Source organism: Rhinolophus hipposideros (assembly GCF_964194185.1).
Source record: "Rhinolophus hipposideros genome assembly, chromosome: 5".
Lineage (NCBI taxonomy): Eukaryota > Metazoa > Chordata > Mammalia > Chiroptera > Rhinolophidae > Rhinolophus > Rhinolophus hipposideros.
The window spans coordinates 98,710,597-98,727,449 of NC_138051.1; the positions used below are offsets into that span (position 1 = coordinate 98,710,597).

The 16,853-nt window shown below is 58.7% G+C and overlaps 1 protein-coding gene across 13 annotated transcripts in view; it reads right to left on the minus strand.

Annotated features, from left to right (window-relative positions):
* Positions 1–16,853, minus strand: part of BEGAIN (brain enriched guanylate kinase associated) — a 45,531-nt gene that overhangs the window by 21,313 nt on the left and 7,365 nt on the right. For 5 of the 13 annotated variants that reach the window (XM_081048669.1, XM_081048661.1, XM_081048660.1 and 2 more), the window contains exon 2: positions 7,010–7,038. The exons of 2 other annotated variants lie outside the window; for them this stretch is intronic. In XM_081048669.1, the coding sequence (XP_080904795.1) occupies positions 7,010–7,038 (29 nt within the window). 6 more of the 13 variants (XM_081048666.1, XM_081048672.1, XM_081048673.1 and 3 more) reach the window with 4 other exon arrangements.

Genomic DNA, 16,853 nt, shown 5'->3' on the forward strand with positions numbered 1-16,853 from the left:
GCGCAGCCCGTCATCCAGATGAAGGAATCATGGCCTGGGGGTAGGGGCCTTTATCAAGGGCACCTGGCTAGGGACCACCGGAGCCAGGATGAGGACAGCCGCCCCTCTCCAGGGTGGCCACTCCAAATGTCACCACTGGTCCCCGGCCCTGCCGTCACCCCTCGTGCCAGGGCACAAGACAGAGGTACAAAACCCTGCCCGGCAGAGCACCCCCACACTGTTGGGCTGAGGCCTTAGGAGCCCAGGAGACTTGGTCTCAGGTCCTGCTGCATTCTCCCAACAAGCATCTTGTGGACCCCCAAACCTGCCCTATCTCCATCTTCTCCGTCTCAGGTAGCAGCAACTCCATCAAGGCAGACACCTTGGTGCTGCCCCTGACACTGGAGCCCTGAGGTCCCACGAGCCCCTCAGCCTTTGTGGGCCCCTCGAGGGGCTCGACTCTCAGCTTGCTGTGGAGGTGAAGGGAGAATGTCTGGGAGAGGGCTGGGCACGGGGCCTGGTACAAAGAGGAGGCCCAGAAATGGCAGTCAGGGTTGGTTTTCTGCCGGTGGTGAACGGGGGTGTCCTGGAATCTTGAGAAACAGGCTCACAGCACATCCTTGCTCTAAAATACCCAGCCACCACCAGGACCAGTGATGAGCCCTCCCAAGGGAAAGTGCAGACAGTCTGGGGGTGAGCTGAGCTGGCCCCTGTCCCTGATCTGAAATGCTCTCACAGTCCTAACGCAATCTGGGGCTGCCGGTCACATCCCCCCACCCCACCTCTCTGGGTCCTCTCTTTCACAATGGGAATAATGTTACCTGCCCAGCAGTTGGGGAAACAGGGCCTGGGGAAATGACATCATCTGAGAGAGGGACAGGCAGTTAGTAGCCAGAACTGGCCCATACATACCGTGTTTCCCCGAAAATAAGACCTAGCTGGACAATCAGCGCTAATGTGTCTTTTGGAGCAAAAATTAATATAAGACTCAGTCTTATTTTACCATAAGATAAGACCGGGTCTTATCTAATATAATAAAATGTAAGACCGGGTCTTATATTAATGTTTGCTCCAAAAGACGCAGTAGAGCTGATGGTCCGGCTAGGTCTTATTTTCTGGGAGACAAGGTATTAACCATGTGCCGAGCTCCATACTAATGATGTAATGCTCAGAACACTTTCTAAGGTAGGCGATGTCATTACTATTCTCATTTTACTGGTGCGGAAACTGAGAATCAGAGAAGTTCTGAAATTTGCCCAAGGCCACACTGCCCGTAAGTGTCAAAGCTGGGATTCAAAGCCAGGTGAATCTATTGCTGTAATCACATACTTCATCAGGGAGCCTTTGCAGAAGAGTGAGGACTCAGATGGGTTGTGGGGACCAGAGACTTTGAAGGGCAGGTCAGAAGCAGATAAGAGAGAACAATTCCTGTGGAGTGTCCCTTTGTAATGCCCTGACTCCCAGAGGAAGAAATCAAAGGGAGGTAGTCATTCACACCTTAGTGAGAATTAATCCATCAACCACTAGGATCAATTTTAGAAGTGGGTGGAGAGCCTTGAAGGACCACACTTAGGGAGGTGGGCCTGCTGGGGATAGAGTGGAAGACACATGAGGTGGGCAGGTTAGGCCAAATCTCTCCACTGGAGGCTCCCACAACTCTCAGGGCTTCTCAGTGGGTACCTTTTAAAAAAACAAAAACACCAATCTCTGAGGACTGAAGGAGGGGATGGGGGGCACGAGTGCTCCCCAACACTCCCTTTCCTGCAGGGCAGAATGGGGAGTCGCCCTCTTGGGCATCATGAAGGGTGGGGAACAAGCTGTCCCCCACCTTCTTCTTCTTCACCATTCGCCACAGTTCAGTGTCATTCAAAAGCACTTATTAAGCACCTACTAGGTGCCAATTCTAAGCATTGGGGATCACCAGTGGGCTGCTGTTCTGGGGGGAGACAGATGATAAAGAAGATAAATAAATAAATAAAATAAATCTTGAGTCAGGTGGAGACTCAAGAAAAATCAAAAGCAGGAAATGGGGAGGTAGGGGAGGGCGTTATAACTGTAAACAGAGTGAGTGATCAGGAAAGCTCCCCACCCCACCCCCACCCCCACAGATAACAATGAGAAAGATGTAAAAGGAAGGGAGGCTAGAGTCATATGGATATCTGGGGAAGAACTTTCAGGCAGAAGGAAACAGCACGTGCAAAGGCCCTGGGGCAGGAGCCTGTCTATGTTAGATGACAGCAAGGAGGCCTGGTAGCTGGAGGTGAACAGGCAAAGGGAGAGTCACGGGAGATGAGGTAAGATGATTTTACATTTGTAAGGCGACCTAATAACCGCCTGTCTCTATCTCTAGGACATCAGCCTGGAGTTTCCCCAGGGTACCTTCCAAAATAGAGAACACGGTCTGGCATGTCCCAGACCTAACCAATATCAGTCATATAAATGAATCAGAGTATGGGCAGGAACATTTGGTGTCTATGTGCCAGGAAAAAAAAAAAAGCCCAACCTCAAACCATACACAAAAATCAATCTCAAGTGGATTGAAAGCCAGTAACTTCGTGACATCAGAAGAGTTCTTAAACAAGACACAACAAGCTTTAGTCAAAAAGTGAAAGCCTAAAACATTCAACAGATTAAAAATAAGAATTTCTGTTCATCAGAGGACCATTAAAGAGTGAGAAGCCAGCAAGAAGAGGGAGGGGTATCTGCCCCACGGGTAACTGACGAGGACTATCTGAAGAACTCTACAGGTCCATAGGACAACTTCATGGCACAACGTGCACAGACCCCCAGAAGAGGAAACCCTAGTGGGCAGTAATCCAGGGAAGTGTAAGACAGCACCACGCCCGCCACGTGACAGTGCCAAGTGCTGGGAGGCTTGGAGACACAGGAACTCCACGTACTGCTGAGAGGGGGACGGGCAGAAGCACCCAGGACAGTGTGGCCTTATCTCCTAACGGTGACCGAACGCATGCCCTATGGCCCAGCAGTTCTGCTCTGGGGTCCAGCCCCAGAAATGCAGCCCCTTTTCCCCAGATCACCTGGATGGGAACTTCCTTCTCAGCAGTCCAAGCTGGAAGCTGCCATCCATGAATAAATAGACTGAAGTAACTTCACTCACAAATGCTGTTCCCCAAGACAGCCAGCCATGGACAGCCTCACGCACTACCGGTGAGGACTCTTACAAACACGATGTTTTGATGAAAAGAGCCAGGCTGAAACCTACGGCTGAAAGACTCCATGTATGTGAGGTTCTAGACCAGGCAAGTAAACTGTGTCGGCTAGGTATGCTGTCACAGGCGGCCAAACTGTGATGGAACAGGACTGTTTCTCCCAAAAGTCAGGAGACGGAGACCTGGGGGGTCTGTGATTGGGGAACGGTCTTGGGGGTGGGCACTGGAGGGCTGGCAGCATTCAATCTGACCTGGGTGGTTGTCATTGAGTAGCCGTCCTAAACTTCACAGATCTTGGTTACTTTTTCTGGACGCTTGTCACAGTTCACAACTTTGAAAACATTCTATTTTGGGGGGAGGGGTGGACTCGTTCCGGGAATAGCTTTGGGTCTCCTGGGCACCTTCTGAGTCCCAGGCTCCATGCAATGCGCCTGACCCGCTTTCCTGCACAACAGAGGAGGGGCTGCTGCTTACACAGAGGACGCTTTCCCAAAGGCAGAAAGCAGACAAAGGGGCCCTGCGGGGGGTGAGGGCAGAGGGACCCCGCACAGAGAAGGGGATTAGCTCGGGGATTAGAGGAGCAGCTGGCTCTGCACACATCTGCAAATATTTGAGTATCATTGGAAGAGTTTTTCAAACAGTCAGAGGCAGGATACTGAGTGAGTCAGGGGCAGGGGGCAGAGGGCAGTGGGCAGTTAATAGACCAGAGCAGAGGTGGCCAGACTTGGGGGAGCTCTACTGTGTGCCAGTCCTTGCCAAGTGCTAGGGCTGGAGACATCTAGGGGTCAGACCCAGGCTGTGCTCAAAGGAGAGAGGACAGAGGACACTACGGTGACACTACAGGTAGCAAGGAGAGCCCCAGGGACCTCCACTCCCCACCCCTCACCTGTCTCCCTAAACACATCCTGCTTCCTCAGGCCCCTGGGTCTTTGCACCTCTTGGAAGCCCCATCCTGTCTGTTCTCCTTGCAAACTCCTATTCTTCCTGCAAGCCTGGGCTTAAGTGTCCCTGCTTCCAGGAGGCCCATCCTGATTCCCCAGGCCAGTGTCCCCAACCTGGGATCCCCGGGAAGACCTGTTGATGCATCTGTGTCCCTGCTCTGAAGGGCTGGCGTGGGTCTTACTGTGTCTCAGGGTCCCACGTGGAACCTGGTACACAGAGGCTGAATGGGTCCACTTGGGGGTCAGGGGTAAGGGAGGGGTCACAAAAGCCACAGAAAAAAGGTGACAGGGTGGACAAATAGTTTGTCATGTGGACAAGAAGGCATGTGGAAGGGCATTCTGGGCAGAAGGAACAGCACGGGCAAAGGCAGAGAGGTTGTTGGGAACTCAGAAGCGGGGCTGCGGTGTGGGGTCGGTGGTGAGGATTGGGAGCCAGGGGAGCCAGGCTGAGGGGCTGGGGTCAGGAGAGCCCAGCCACATACCTGCCCACAGAGGGAGCCGCTGAGGGTCAAAACTGGCATAATCTTTTGCTCATTCACAAAGTATTTACTGGACCTTCCCATGAGCCCAGATGGGGGAGGGGTGAGTGGGGCAAAGGGCCTGCCCTCTCAGTTCAGATGCCAGGCCCTGCCTGTGATGTGCAGAAATCACACTCTAAGGCCAGGAGGCGGGACCAGGGCACAGGACCACCCAGGACCCTTTCCCTGGGACCATAGATGTGTCTTCTCCTGCTTTGGGGACCTGTAGTCCTGCAGTGCGGATGCCCCCAAAGTGAACCTCTGCCTAGGGCCCCCGCTATGGTTCAGGTCCAACGTGGGGGACGTCAGCCACAGCAGCTCACTCATGTCGTCCTCCCAACAGCCCTGCACGGTGAGGTAGTTAGGACCTCCACTTCACAGATGGGGAAACTGAGTCCCAGGGAGGGTCAGGACTTGGCCAGATGGTACTAAAACCCAAGCCCTGTGACCCTCCCCCTGGGAGACCATGTTGACCAATTTGCCCTGCATGTCTCTGGGCCTTTTGATTCTGACCCCTGGCACAGACCCCTACAGGGGCAGCCCCCTCACTGGCCAGGAAGGAACGGTCTGGAAAGGCCCTTGAGGCAGTTCTGAGAACACTAATGGGGTGAGACGGGGAGGAAGGCAGAACCCCTCTTCCCCCAAATTCTGAGGCTATGCTGAGTCCTGCCAGTTCCGGAATTCTGCCTTGGCAGAAAGGACATGTGGCTCAATTCAGCCCAGAAGCCCAGGCCCTGGCCACAGCCACCAACCTTCAGGACGCAGCCCAGGGCAGCCCTCAGCCCAGCCAGCAGAGAGATACCTGGTGCCCTCAGCAGCTCAGGCAGTAGATTTGCCACCTGGCTTACCTGTCCACCTGCTCACCCACCCACCTGTGTCCCCAACCAGGCTGAGCCATGTCTCTGTTCCTATTACCCCGAGCACAAAGATGGGTGCTCAAGAGCCTTGGCTGGGCATGGAGAGAGAGAGAGAGAAAGAGAGCCATAGAGGAAACACCCCCCCCCCCCCAGGCTGGTCTCAGGGCATCCCATGAATACTATCTTTTTCTCAAGTCTTAGCTGTCCCTCCCCAGAGGGAGCCCGACCCTGGTGGGGGTACTGGTGAGATGACGGCCAATGTGGGGTACCTGGGAGGGCCCTGGTCTGGGTTCAGGCCTGAACTCATCTGTGTGCCTAGAGGGAGGGCTGCTGTTCTCTGGACCTCTCCAGCCTCACCTGGACCTGGACCCCGACGAGATGGGTCTGGCTGACAGACATCAGGTTTGGGGTCTGAGCGCCTGCAACCAATAGGCCGGAACCTTCCTACCAGCCCAGGACAAATGGGCCCTGGCCCTGTGGGACCCACAGGGAAGGCTCAGTGGCCAGGAGGTGGCCCTGCTCTGGTGTCCACTCTGGGGTCTCTGTGTGAGCCCACCTGTCCCCAGGCTCCCACCTGGACATTTCCAAGTGACTCATCCACAGCACTAAGGGTCACCTGGGGATGCCCTGGCTCCTCTCCCCTAGACCCAGGGACCTGCCCTGGAACAAGCCTGGGTGCTATTGGGGCCTTGCCCCTTGGGGGAATGGGCAGACCTACCACCTAGAGTCCTCTACACCGATGCCAATTCTGGCCTTGGGAGGAGGGGAGAGGGTGCAAGAGACCCTCCCGCCCCGGTGGATGGTGCTGAAACCCAGCAGCCAGAGCTGGGCCTGCTGCCCACACAACGCCTCGGCTCAGACTCCGGAAGGAAAACACAGAAGGGGTGTTCCCAAAGTGGGGGTCAGGGTAGCCGAGGGAAGTCTCAGAGGAAGTCGTGAATATTCAAATCGGCTGATCCCCGGCCTGCCGCGAAGGGCTGTGACGGGAGCCCAGGGAGTCCGCAAGGACTCAAAGTTGAGCACCAGGAGGGAGGCCGCGGGGGACACTCCCCAGACGCCGTCGCGGGATTCCCCCAAAATGGCTCCAAGACGCCACTGCCTTGGCCAGCCGCGAGGACTCCATCCCCCACCCCCGCCCCCACGAGGCGTAAACTTAAAAGCTCAGAACCAGGCAACTGTCGGCCGGGGGTGGGGGGCAGGCCGGCGCTGGGACCGGTGCGTAACAGCAGGAGTGGAAACCCGGAGGGTCCCGGGAGGCAATCGAGAGTCCAGAGCAGGACACGCGGGACCGCGGAGGCCCGGCTGGGCCCTGGTGGCGCACCCCCTCCCCCAGCCGCAGCGGCCCCGGTCCGGCCGAGGAGCCCCCGGCGCGGGGCTCCCGTGGTCTCACCGCGCACACACGCACCACACTCAGCACCCGGTCGGGGCAGCCCCGCCGCAGGCGGCCCCGGAGAAGCGCTCGGGCACGTCCCTGTCCCCTCGCCCTTCAGCGCCCCCGCCCCGCCCCGGCCCGCGAGCCGCGGCACGGAAGACGCTCCACTCACCTGAGTTTCTCCATGTCTGCGGCAGAGGCCTGCGAGAAACCAAACGAGAGGGTCAGCAGGCGGGAGGCGTGCGCTCCGTGGCCGCGCCGGGCGGAGCCGGGCACCGCGCGGGCACAGGCGGGCGCGGCGGCGGGGCACCCCCGCGTGGCTCGCTCGGTGGGGAGCCCGGCCCGCGCGCCCCCAGCCTCCCAGCCCCGGCCGCGGTCCCTGGGACTCAGTGGGTGCGCGGGGCCGCCGCCGAGTAACAGGTGAGCCCGTCCGGGCCGCCGCGCTCCCCGGCACCTAGTTACGCCCCCCGAGCGGGAGGAAGGGGCTGGCTCCGGTACGCGGGATGGCGCGGCCCGGGGCGATCCGAGCTCGCCCGAGGGAGGGGGACCCGGCTGGGTCCCGTTAACTCTCCCGCGGCCGAGGCACCCGCTGCTCTCCCCCGCCCCCGCCCCGCCCGTTAACCCTTCCAGCCCCGGGCTCCCTCCCGGAGGAAGCCGAGTCCCGGAATCTCAGAATCTCCAAGTGAGAGAATGTTCGGATCCGGGAATTGGGGGCCATACGATTGCAGAACCCGACACACAATCCGAGGGTGATGGCATTCGGGACCTCAGACTCCTCAATCGGGGACCCTGCTGCCCTCAGATTCTGGGGTGCTGGGCCTGGCCCGCCCCTCCCGGGCCCGAGGGATTAACCCCCGCCCGCCCGGCTCGCCGGTGGGGCTCCCCGCCGGGCTTGCGCAGACCCGCCCGCGCGCGGCTTGGAGACCCTCCCCGCCCAGCCCCGCTCAGCGGGACAGCCCCTCTGCGCGCCCGGCGGGGGGACCCACCGTTGCCGTTAATCCTGCGGGCGCCAGCGACCGACGGGGACCGAGAGCGGCCCGGGCGGCATCGCACTTCCTGCGTGGAGCGGGGGGCGCGGGGCGGGCTCTCCATCACTCTGGAGAGGCCGCTCCCGGGGGCTTTCCCTCGTCTTTCCGTGCCATGATTGGCATTAAAGGGGGACGGGGTGCTGAGCCCAGAGACTACGCGACACACCTGGGAAGACTGATGACTGCCCATCCCGGCCCCTCGTGCGGGGCGCCGTGGCCGCGTCCGCCGCCGGGAGCGCGCTCCGCTCGGGTCCGGGCCCCACGCCGCCTCCCCCACCGCCCCGCCGGGCGAGGGCGCAGCCCCGCGGTCAGCGCCGGGCTGGGAGGCCCACGCCACCAACTCCCCGGTTGCCCGGACAGGCCTTCCCCAGACTCCCCTGGCCTCAGTTTCCTCACCTGCAAGCTGGGGGTGGGGGTAGGGGGAGGCGGAAGGAAGCGCTCTGCTGCCCTTTCAGCACCGCGGACTGAGAAGGGGCCGGGGTGGGGGAAGGAATTTCAGAAGAAAAGATCCCCAAGGGGCCCAGACTGGCGCCAGACACAATCCCGGACACTCTGAAAGTTGTCTGAGACCGCGAGCCTGGACCCCTCTGTGCGCCTTCCTCCCCCCAAGACAAAGGGTTGCTGTTCAGCCAAAACCTCCCCCAAGCCCCCTATGGACCCCAGGCCCACCTTTCCCACGTCCCCATCACGGTGCTCAGCACACTAGATCCCAGCATACAGCAGGCGCTCAATAAACACGGGCAGTGCATGCCTGGATCCTACAGCACCGTGGCGTATCTTTTCCTGCCTCTTCCCTTCAGGCTGCGAGTTCCCGGCAGGAGCCCTGTCCCTTCTCCAGGGCCCCCCCAGCGCCCAGCAGGCCTGGCCTCCCCCGGCCAGCACGCAGGGTGGGAGGAGCCGTCAGTTCCGAGGGTCAGCCCCAAACAGGTTCAGACCCGGCCCAAAAGTACAAGTGCTGGTTCCCACGGAGGGATCCTCGCTCATTCATTCGTTCTGGGCTAAGCTCTTGGGCTGGAGCAGGCGCAGCCAAGGAGGTGAGCCCAGCCTCCAGGGGCTAATGGCTGAGAAATGAAACCCCATTCCAGTCCTGGGTGTCCACCCTCAGCAGAATGGCAAAAATAATAATGACACCTCCACCCACCACCCCTTGCGCGTCATAGCACTGTCCGCTGGCTGCGCAGGGCAGCGCCAGCAGGGCAGCCGGCAGTCCCATTCTGCTCAGGAGGAAAGCAAAGCTCTGGGAGAGGAGCCCAGCTGGGCCTGGACCCCAGTCCTAAGGCCTTGCGCACCCAACGGCCAGGGACATCCCTCATGTCTCCAGTTACCTCAATCACTCACAGTGAATGACTTGCCAGGGAGTTTGTCTAAAATTAATAAGAATGTATTAAAATTTAATTTTAAAAATCTAGCATTAATTATTTATATTGAATGTTTCGGCTCTTCTAAAAGGCCTGTCTGGGAATTTCTCCCCCAAGAAGGGACTCTAAGAGAGGCTGCTAAGTTGCCCTGGTGGCAGAGGGGAAAGGGTAGGAAGGGTAGGTTACAGGGAAGGGAAGGGGGTCCCCGCCCTGATACCCGGACAGCCCCTCCCTTCACTTTGTTATTTCAGAAGCCTGGTTCTGATCCTACCAAGACTCTCAAATTCTCCCCAGACCCCTGCCGGCACATTAAAGGCCACCTCCTCCAGGCAGCCCTCCAGGGAGACCCAGCAGAGTTGTTGGGTTAAGGCCCCAGGGCCACATGTGCACTCACAGGCAGGGCCTGTCTTTCCTAGATGTGTCCTTGGGCCAGTCCAGCATGCCACCCAGGTGGGTGGGCAGCACACACAAAGCTCTGGAGGTGTGCTGGTGAGCAGACAGGGCTGTGAGTGTGGTCAGGGAGCAGGCAGAGCTGTGAGGCTGGCCCTCTGGGGTGCGCTGTGCCTTGGGCAACGGGCTTGGTGTTGGGGCCAAAGCCCTACGTTCAAGTCTTCACGCTGCCATTCATAAACACAAGATTTGGGGATGGTCCCAAAATGCGCTTTTTATGGATGAGGAAACCAAGGCCAGAGCACAGAATGGCTTGCTCAAAGTGCCCTAAGGCTAGCTGAGGGGTACCTCGTGGGCTGGAAGAGGAGCCTGGGGGCACTGGCTGGGTCTCAGGCCAGAGGTGGTGCCCCGCTATAGGAAGAGGGCAGGGGCAGGTGGGGACCATGAGAATGAGGGGCCCGTGGGACGTCCAGGGTGTCCCGCGTGAGATGATGGGCAGGAAAATACCCTCAGGGCCCCTCGGGTCCATCCAGGGACCCAGAGGCAGGTAGGTCCCTGTGCTGCCTGACGCAGGCGGAACACAGATGGACACTGGGTGTTCTGAGGGGCAGTCCCCCCTGGGCTCTGGGCCTTGCCGTCCAGTCCTCCCCACTCTCACGGCCCAACACCTCTTCCTGCAAAACTTCATTACCGTCTGCCCCAGACTCCCCACTTGGCCTCTCCAGGTGGTCTAGCCCCTTGGGCTGGCCCAGCTTAGCAGTCACCTTTCCTTCCCAACAACATCACACGAGTCCTACTTATTGGCCCAACTGGCCTGTGCCACGCATCCCAGCCTCAGCCCAGCTGCTATCTCCCCCTCGGTGTCTTTGCCCATGCTGCTCCCCTCCCCAGACAATGCCTGCCCTGTCCCACACACTAAGCTCCACGGCCTCACTGCCACCTGCTTCCCTATTCCCTGTGGGACTCTAAGATTCAGGAGGGCCACCTGGGTCAGAAACAGGCCCACCCACCCTTTAGGACCCCTGTGCTGTTCCCAGCAGCCTTCAGCCCAGTTACGGAACTTAATCCCATTTAATCTTCACAGAGACTTTGCGAGGTGGGTACTATAACCCCCGTTTTACAGATGCAAAAACAAAGACTCCAAGAGGAAAACCCCTGCGGCTTGCATGCATAGTGGGATTTGGGGCCAGGGCTCCTGTCCATCCTCCCAGGACTACCTGGGTCCAGCAACTGACTTACACCGTAGGTGCTCCCTAGAAACAATAGATGGCAGCAACTGGGTGCCACCAGTCAGGTCTCAGGGAGGGGTTGCTAAATCCTGATTCGGCCCTGCCTAACTCTCTGGCCCCCACCTTTCACTTGGCACACACCTGTCACCCTGGCCCCCTTGTTGGTCCCAAGCTCACCTAGCTCACTCCTGCCTCAGGGCCTTTGCACAGCTTCCCGCCACCTGAAGGCTCTGCCCCAGATCCTTGCATGGCTGGGCCTTCCTTCTCTGACCACTCATCTGAAGTAGCCTCTCCCCCACCAAATGACTTCTTATCACACCCTATCTCTTTGGACTCACCCTCTTTGCCTGTCCCCAACCTGCCCCACTGCACTATAAACGACACCCTGACAGCCCCAGGACCTGGCACAGAGGCCTCCGATGGCACGGGGCAGGTGGTAACGGCTGAATGAATGCAGTTGCTCTTAATCCCCAGGCAGAGGCATCTTTACTCCACCCCAGGGAACAGCCTACCCACTCTCACAGCCCCCAGCGTTTGCACACCACCCTGCACCATGCCTCAAAGCCCGCCCCCACGCTGGAGGGCACCTGAGCCTGACTGGTACCCAGAGCCCTGCCCAGGGAACACCCCTCTGTGGATGTGGGACCATCCCACTCTGGCCCCCACGAGTGGGCATGGGAACTCTCTACTGGATTATCTGCCCATCCTGCCCGCAAACTCAGCGGTTCCCAAAACTGTTGAAAAAAGGAAGCGAGTCCAGGTCTGGTGGGAAGGGGGGCTGCTGGGTGCTGAGGGTCATACCTAAGACATAGAGGTCCTGGGTTCTGCTCCCAGCTCAGACTCCAAATGGTCCAGTAGTACTGGGCCAGTCCTGCTCTCCCTCAGGGCTGGGGGCTAGATTACCTGACCCTAAGCCCAGTTTGCCCCTTATTCTGCTCCTTCACCCCCAACTCAAGGGAAAGAAACAAGCCAAAGAATATGGAGGAGAGATGAGGGCGGGGGTGAGGGACAAATCGCAGATGTGGCCAAGTCAGGGGTCACCCACCTCCCACTGACAGCTGCCTCCTATGCAGCTCTGTGAGCTCAGGCAAGGCTCTTAACCGCTCTGAGCTCAATTCCTCATCTAGGGAGGAGAGAAAATCTTCAAAGTGAGTGACAAGGTAGCTATGTGTGTAAGGGACTGTCTCAGGAACAGAGCTTCTAAAGGGCTGTGGTCACTCCAGAAAGCCAGCCTTTTAATTTAATCTCCCGGGGTGGACACCTTTCTAAGATATTTACACCACTCCTGGCCTTCTTGCATTCATTCAACAAACATTTACTGTGTGCTCTCTTCTAGAGGGCTCAGCAGTGAACAAACTAAAGGAAACTCTCTGCTGTCACAGTGCTGTCTCGAGAAGGAGACAGATCACATGAGACATCAGTGAAGTGTCCCTCTGCCCCAGTGTTTGCTGGGATACTCTGCTGAGAAGGAGGGGAGGGCTGGGGCCAGGCTGGGGTTGCCAATGTCGACAGGGAAGTGAAGATGAAATGTGAGCAGACTGGGGAGCTGGTGGGAGGAGCGGGCCCTGGGGCTGAGATGTCTGGTGAATGTGGGGAGTACCCAGTCACCAGCGGGGAGCAGGGGCCAGTTGGGGGGGCCTCATGGGCCATTGTCAGAACTTTGGCCTCTATCTTGAGTGGATCAGAAGGCCCCACAGGCTGAATAGAGGAGTATCCATCGTGCTGCTGACTGGAAGACGCACCGAGGGCTGCCTGCAGGGCCTCCCTGAAAAGTCCAACTGGAGGCATCTGCACAAATCCAGGTGAGCGGGGTCCAGGGTGGAGGTAGGAGAGGCTCAGATGCTCTGACGGACTAGAGGTGGCGCAGAAGAAAGAATTGCCAAAGATGACACCCAGTGTTTTGGCCCGAGCAGCTGGGAGGGGGTGGGGAGATCAGAGCTCATGTGCAGAGGTGTCTGTTAAATGTCCAGTGGGGACATCAACAGGGGCAGGGTACATGTGAGTTCAGAGGAGGGCTCAGGAGGTGTGAATCTGGGAGTGGTCAGCATAGAGACAGCACTTAAAGCCACAACACTGGATGAGATGCCAAGGCAGTGAGTGATGAGGGGAGGACAAGGGGCTCTGCCAAGGTTGGGGTTCAGGGAGGGGCAGACTGAAAAGGAGCAGGCCTGGAGGTAGCAGCAGAGCGGGTGTTTCCAAGAGCAGCGAGGGACTGGCAGTGTCACATACTGTGTCATGCATGGGTGAGAAGCTGTGCTCGTGTCCCTCACATCACCCATAAGGTTAGCCCGTGCTAGGCACACAGTGGGTCATCCACCGATACTGTAGTGGCAATACCAGGGTGAGTCGCCAGGCTCTCCGTGTGTGACCAACGGGAGAGGGGTGAGCACTTGCCCAATGTCATTCAGTAAGTTCAGGACTGAACCCAGGCCCTGGGGCAAGAATGTCCTTCCCCTGGGGCTTCTAGTGGGCCTGGGTCCATGGGCTGAGGGGTGCCCCTGTGCCACTCCTGGCTTGAGCCCCGTGCTTGCCTGGTTCTGCGTGGCCCCTATAGGTTACAGCGGTGTGTGTCTGCAACTGGCCTAGGCTGGCGACTGCAAACGGCCTCCTGAGCTAAATCTGGCCCACCAGCGTGTTGTATTTGGCCTGCAAGAGCTTTTTAAAATTTTTAAACATTTGAGCCAACATTTAAAAATTGGGAGAGTTTACATTTTAAAATTTGTATTTTTGGCTTCTACTGAAATTTTTGGGAGATCTGGCAACTCCTGCCCACATTCCCACGTGGAAACAGTTGGGGAGCGCGGAAGAAGCTACCCCTCCAGAGGCGAGAGAGGCACCGGCCAATACCTAAGCTTGTCCTACAGATGGGGAAACTGATGCCCGGAGGGTGGGGTGACTTGTTGAGGTCACTCAGGGGGAAAGCCCCTCGGACAGGACCTAATGGCCGTTCTGAGAACTGCCAGGCCTGGCATTGTGGGTCCTGTCACAAGCCCCACCCAGGCTGTTTCAGAGCGCCCAGTTTGCCTGTCTTTCCAAGACCCTGGCCCTGCCCTCCTGCTTTCCTCTGACCCTTTTGTTCTCAGGAAACGGCTGGCTTGAGTCATTCACACTATAGTATGATTGAGCCTTGGTTCCAGGTCCGTGGACAGTGACAGCGGGAGGTCCCAGAGACCTTCTGCGGAGGCTTCTTGACGGCTGGACAATGAAGGGGAGGACCAGAGTCACCCATGGCCACTCAGCCAGATGAGGCTGAAACAGGACAGGAATCCAGAGCCCGTCTGTGGTTTGCGGCTTTCTCCCTGAAGTGGTTAACGGTGACACTCCAGGCACTGCCCTCAACAGAGGGCGCACAGCTGGACGGCCAGACACAGGGGTTTGCGCTGCTTCCCCAAAGCTTCCCCTCCACCCTGGGAACTGTTCTGGGGACACAGGCTTGTCAGGCCAGGAGGGGCCATCCTCTCCCAGTGACTGAATTCCCAGGATCTCTGAGCCCCACCCCCACACAGGAGGACCCAGAGCTGGACGTGGCTTGCTCAGCTGTGGGAGCCTCCCGGTCCATAAAACGGGCCTGATGCCAGTCTCTCTCTCACTGGCTTGTTTTGAGTATTTGCTGTGAGGCTGGAGCTGAGGCGGCCCAGAGGAGGTGCCCTCCATGTGACATGGTCCTGGGCGTGGAGCTGGGGTAGGGGCTAATGCCACCTCCTGTTTCAAGGAGCCACTGCCAGCTCCTTGGAAAGGACACTCCCAGCAGGGCCCCAGCACAGAGCCTCACACGCCCTGCACCCACTGTTGGACCCGACGGTCCCCAAGGTCCTATGCTGCCTGGCAGCCCTGAGAGACATGTTGAAGGAGTCTTGAGACAGAATCCTCCAGAGGCCTGGGCATCATGGGGCTCCCCCGGGGCCCAGCAGTCCCCAGAGTGAGGTCTGTGTGCTGTGCAGAGCCCAGAGCGGCAGAGGCAGGGGTCTCAGATCGCCAGGCCCTCGTGGAGGAGGCTGGGGACACAATGTTTATTGGGTTCCCGCCACTGCTTTCCCTGCGACAAGGCAAAGGAAAAATCATGCCCCTTATACTGCCTTTTCATGGCTTGGGAAGTCGAGGCCCAGAGGGGGTGGGTGACCTGCCCAAGATCACACAGCAGGCGACAAACAGGTCCTTGAGCTGAGTCCACCTCCAGCTGAGAACTCCTAGGGGTGCACTGAGGCTTGTGATCAAGAATTAGAACAAGGCTAGCAAACACTCAGCAAGTATCAGCTGTTGCTCCCACCCAGGATTTTCTTTTTAAAACAACCTACCCCATAGGGAAGCCATTCTGGAGGGTACCTGGTCAAGATCCCCCAAAATCTGGCCTTGCGGCCCCCACCTCAGTCTTGTGCTGAGAGAAGTTGGGATGGGGGGTATGGGGGCGGAAGCAACGTCCTCAACAGCCCATAGGACCCACCCTGGTCCCAGGGGACACAGACGTTTTGGGGGACAGAAGGTCAGCAGCAAGAGTGGGGTACTGCCATCCTGACACTCTGCAAAACTCCACCCCCCTCCCCAGCTAAGGTCTCATGCAGCCTTTCTTGCTGAGGCCAGAGGGTGTGTAGAGCGGGTGCAGAGATGCTGAGAGAGCCCTGCACTTACATCTGAAGAGCTCAGTCCAAGGCCAGGTCCCCATGACCTGAGGCAAGTGGCAGCCCCTCAGAGCCTCAGTCCCCAACCCCATGAAATGAGGGCAGCTATGAAGGACATGGACCCACCTGCCTGCTTGACAAGACTACGGCATCCTACCTCACGTGTCTGAGGTTCAAAAATTCAAAGGGATAATATGAAATCCCATGGGAAACCGCCAAAAGCTCTGCCAATGGGCGGTGACATTGTTATCATTAGTCACACACACTCAATACTGCTTACCTGCCCAAAGCCAGAATTTCACATTCAAGATTCATTCTTTTGGCACTTAGGTCTTTCCTGTCATACATAGTACAAAAGGGGTGAGATTTGGGAACTCAGAGGGGATCAGCCCGACTTGTGGGCAAATGGCACATGGAGAGGACAGGGAAGGGGCACGGCCGACCTCTGCTGGCTACCTGCTGGGGGATGACCTGGGCCAAGACTCACCCGGCTTGGAGGCTGCCAGGAGGCAGCGTGGCCTCCTCGCTCGCCGCTGCCCATGTGAGGCCCACTGCTCTCTACCGCCTGTCCGGGCCCCACTCTGCATGCAGCCTCCCCTGCCGCTTCTGAGGACAGCTGGGGGCTCAGGGCCAGGGTCTTCTCTGGGGCCGCAGCTCCTGTGAGGGACTCCTGGGCTAAGCCTGGACCTCGCTCACCAGGAGAGGGCTCTGGGCTGTGGCCTCTGGGCCCCCGGAAGGCTTCCAGGGTCCTGGGGTCCAGCACCCGCACAGTGACCTCATCCAGGAACCTAGAAAAAGGCAGCCTGGCCTCCTGTTGTCGGCCCAGGTGGGCCAGGGGGCCAGTGGCAGGCCTGCAGCCCATGCTTAGGGGCTCTGGGGTGGACGGCAGGCCAGGCGATGCCCATGTCACCTCGTGGCCAGCCCACGCTGCCCAGCTGGAGCGAGATGTCTGGCCCTCGGGGATCCGACCAGGGCTGGGGCTCGGTGTGCAGCTTGGTGGGTCCTCTCGGCATGCTCCCTTCCTGGGGGCTTCAGCCCTGGGCTCGATGAGGACGCCACGGCCACCCTGCCTGGGGCTGCCTGGGTCAGGTCCCCGGGCCTGGGGTCTGGTCCCCGAGAACATTCTCCTTAGTCGGTCCAAGGTGCAGCCTCTCCAAGTGCCTCACTGACCCATTTCTCTCCTCCCACAGCTCTGGGCTCCCTACGTCCTCTCGGAGCGTCAGGACACTCAGCCCTCACTGGCCAGAGTGATCAGCCAAATGCCCGCCTGCCCATCGATCCAGAGAGCATGGGGCAGGGAGGCCTCCCGCCCCCTAAATTGATTCTCACTAAATGGGAGCTGGGCTTCCGGGCTTAGAAAGTGCTGGAAAGGACAAGATCATGTCCTGGGCTCTG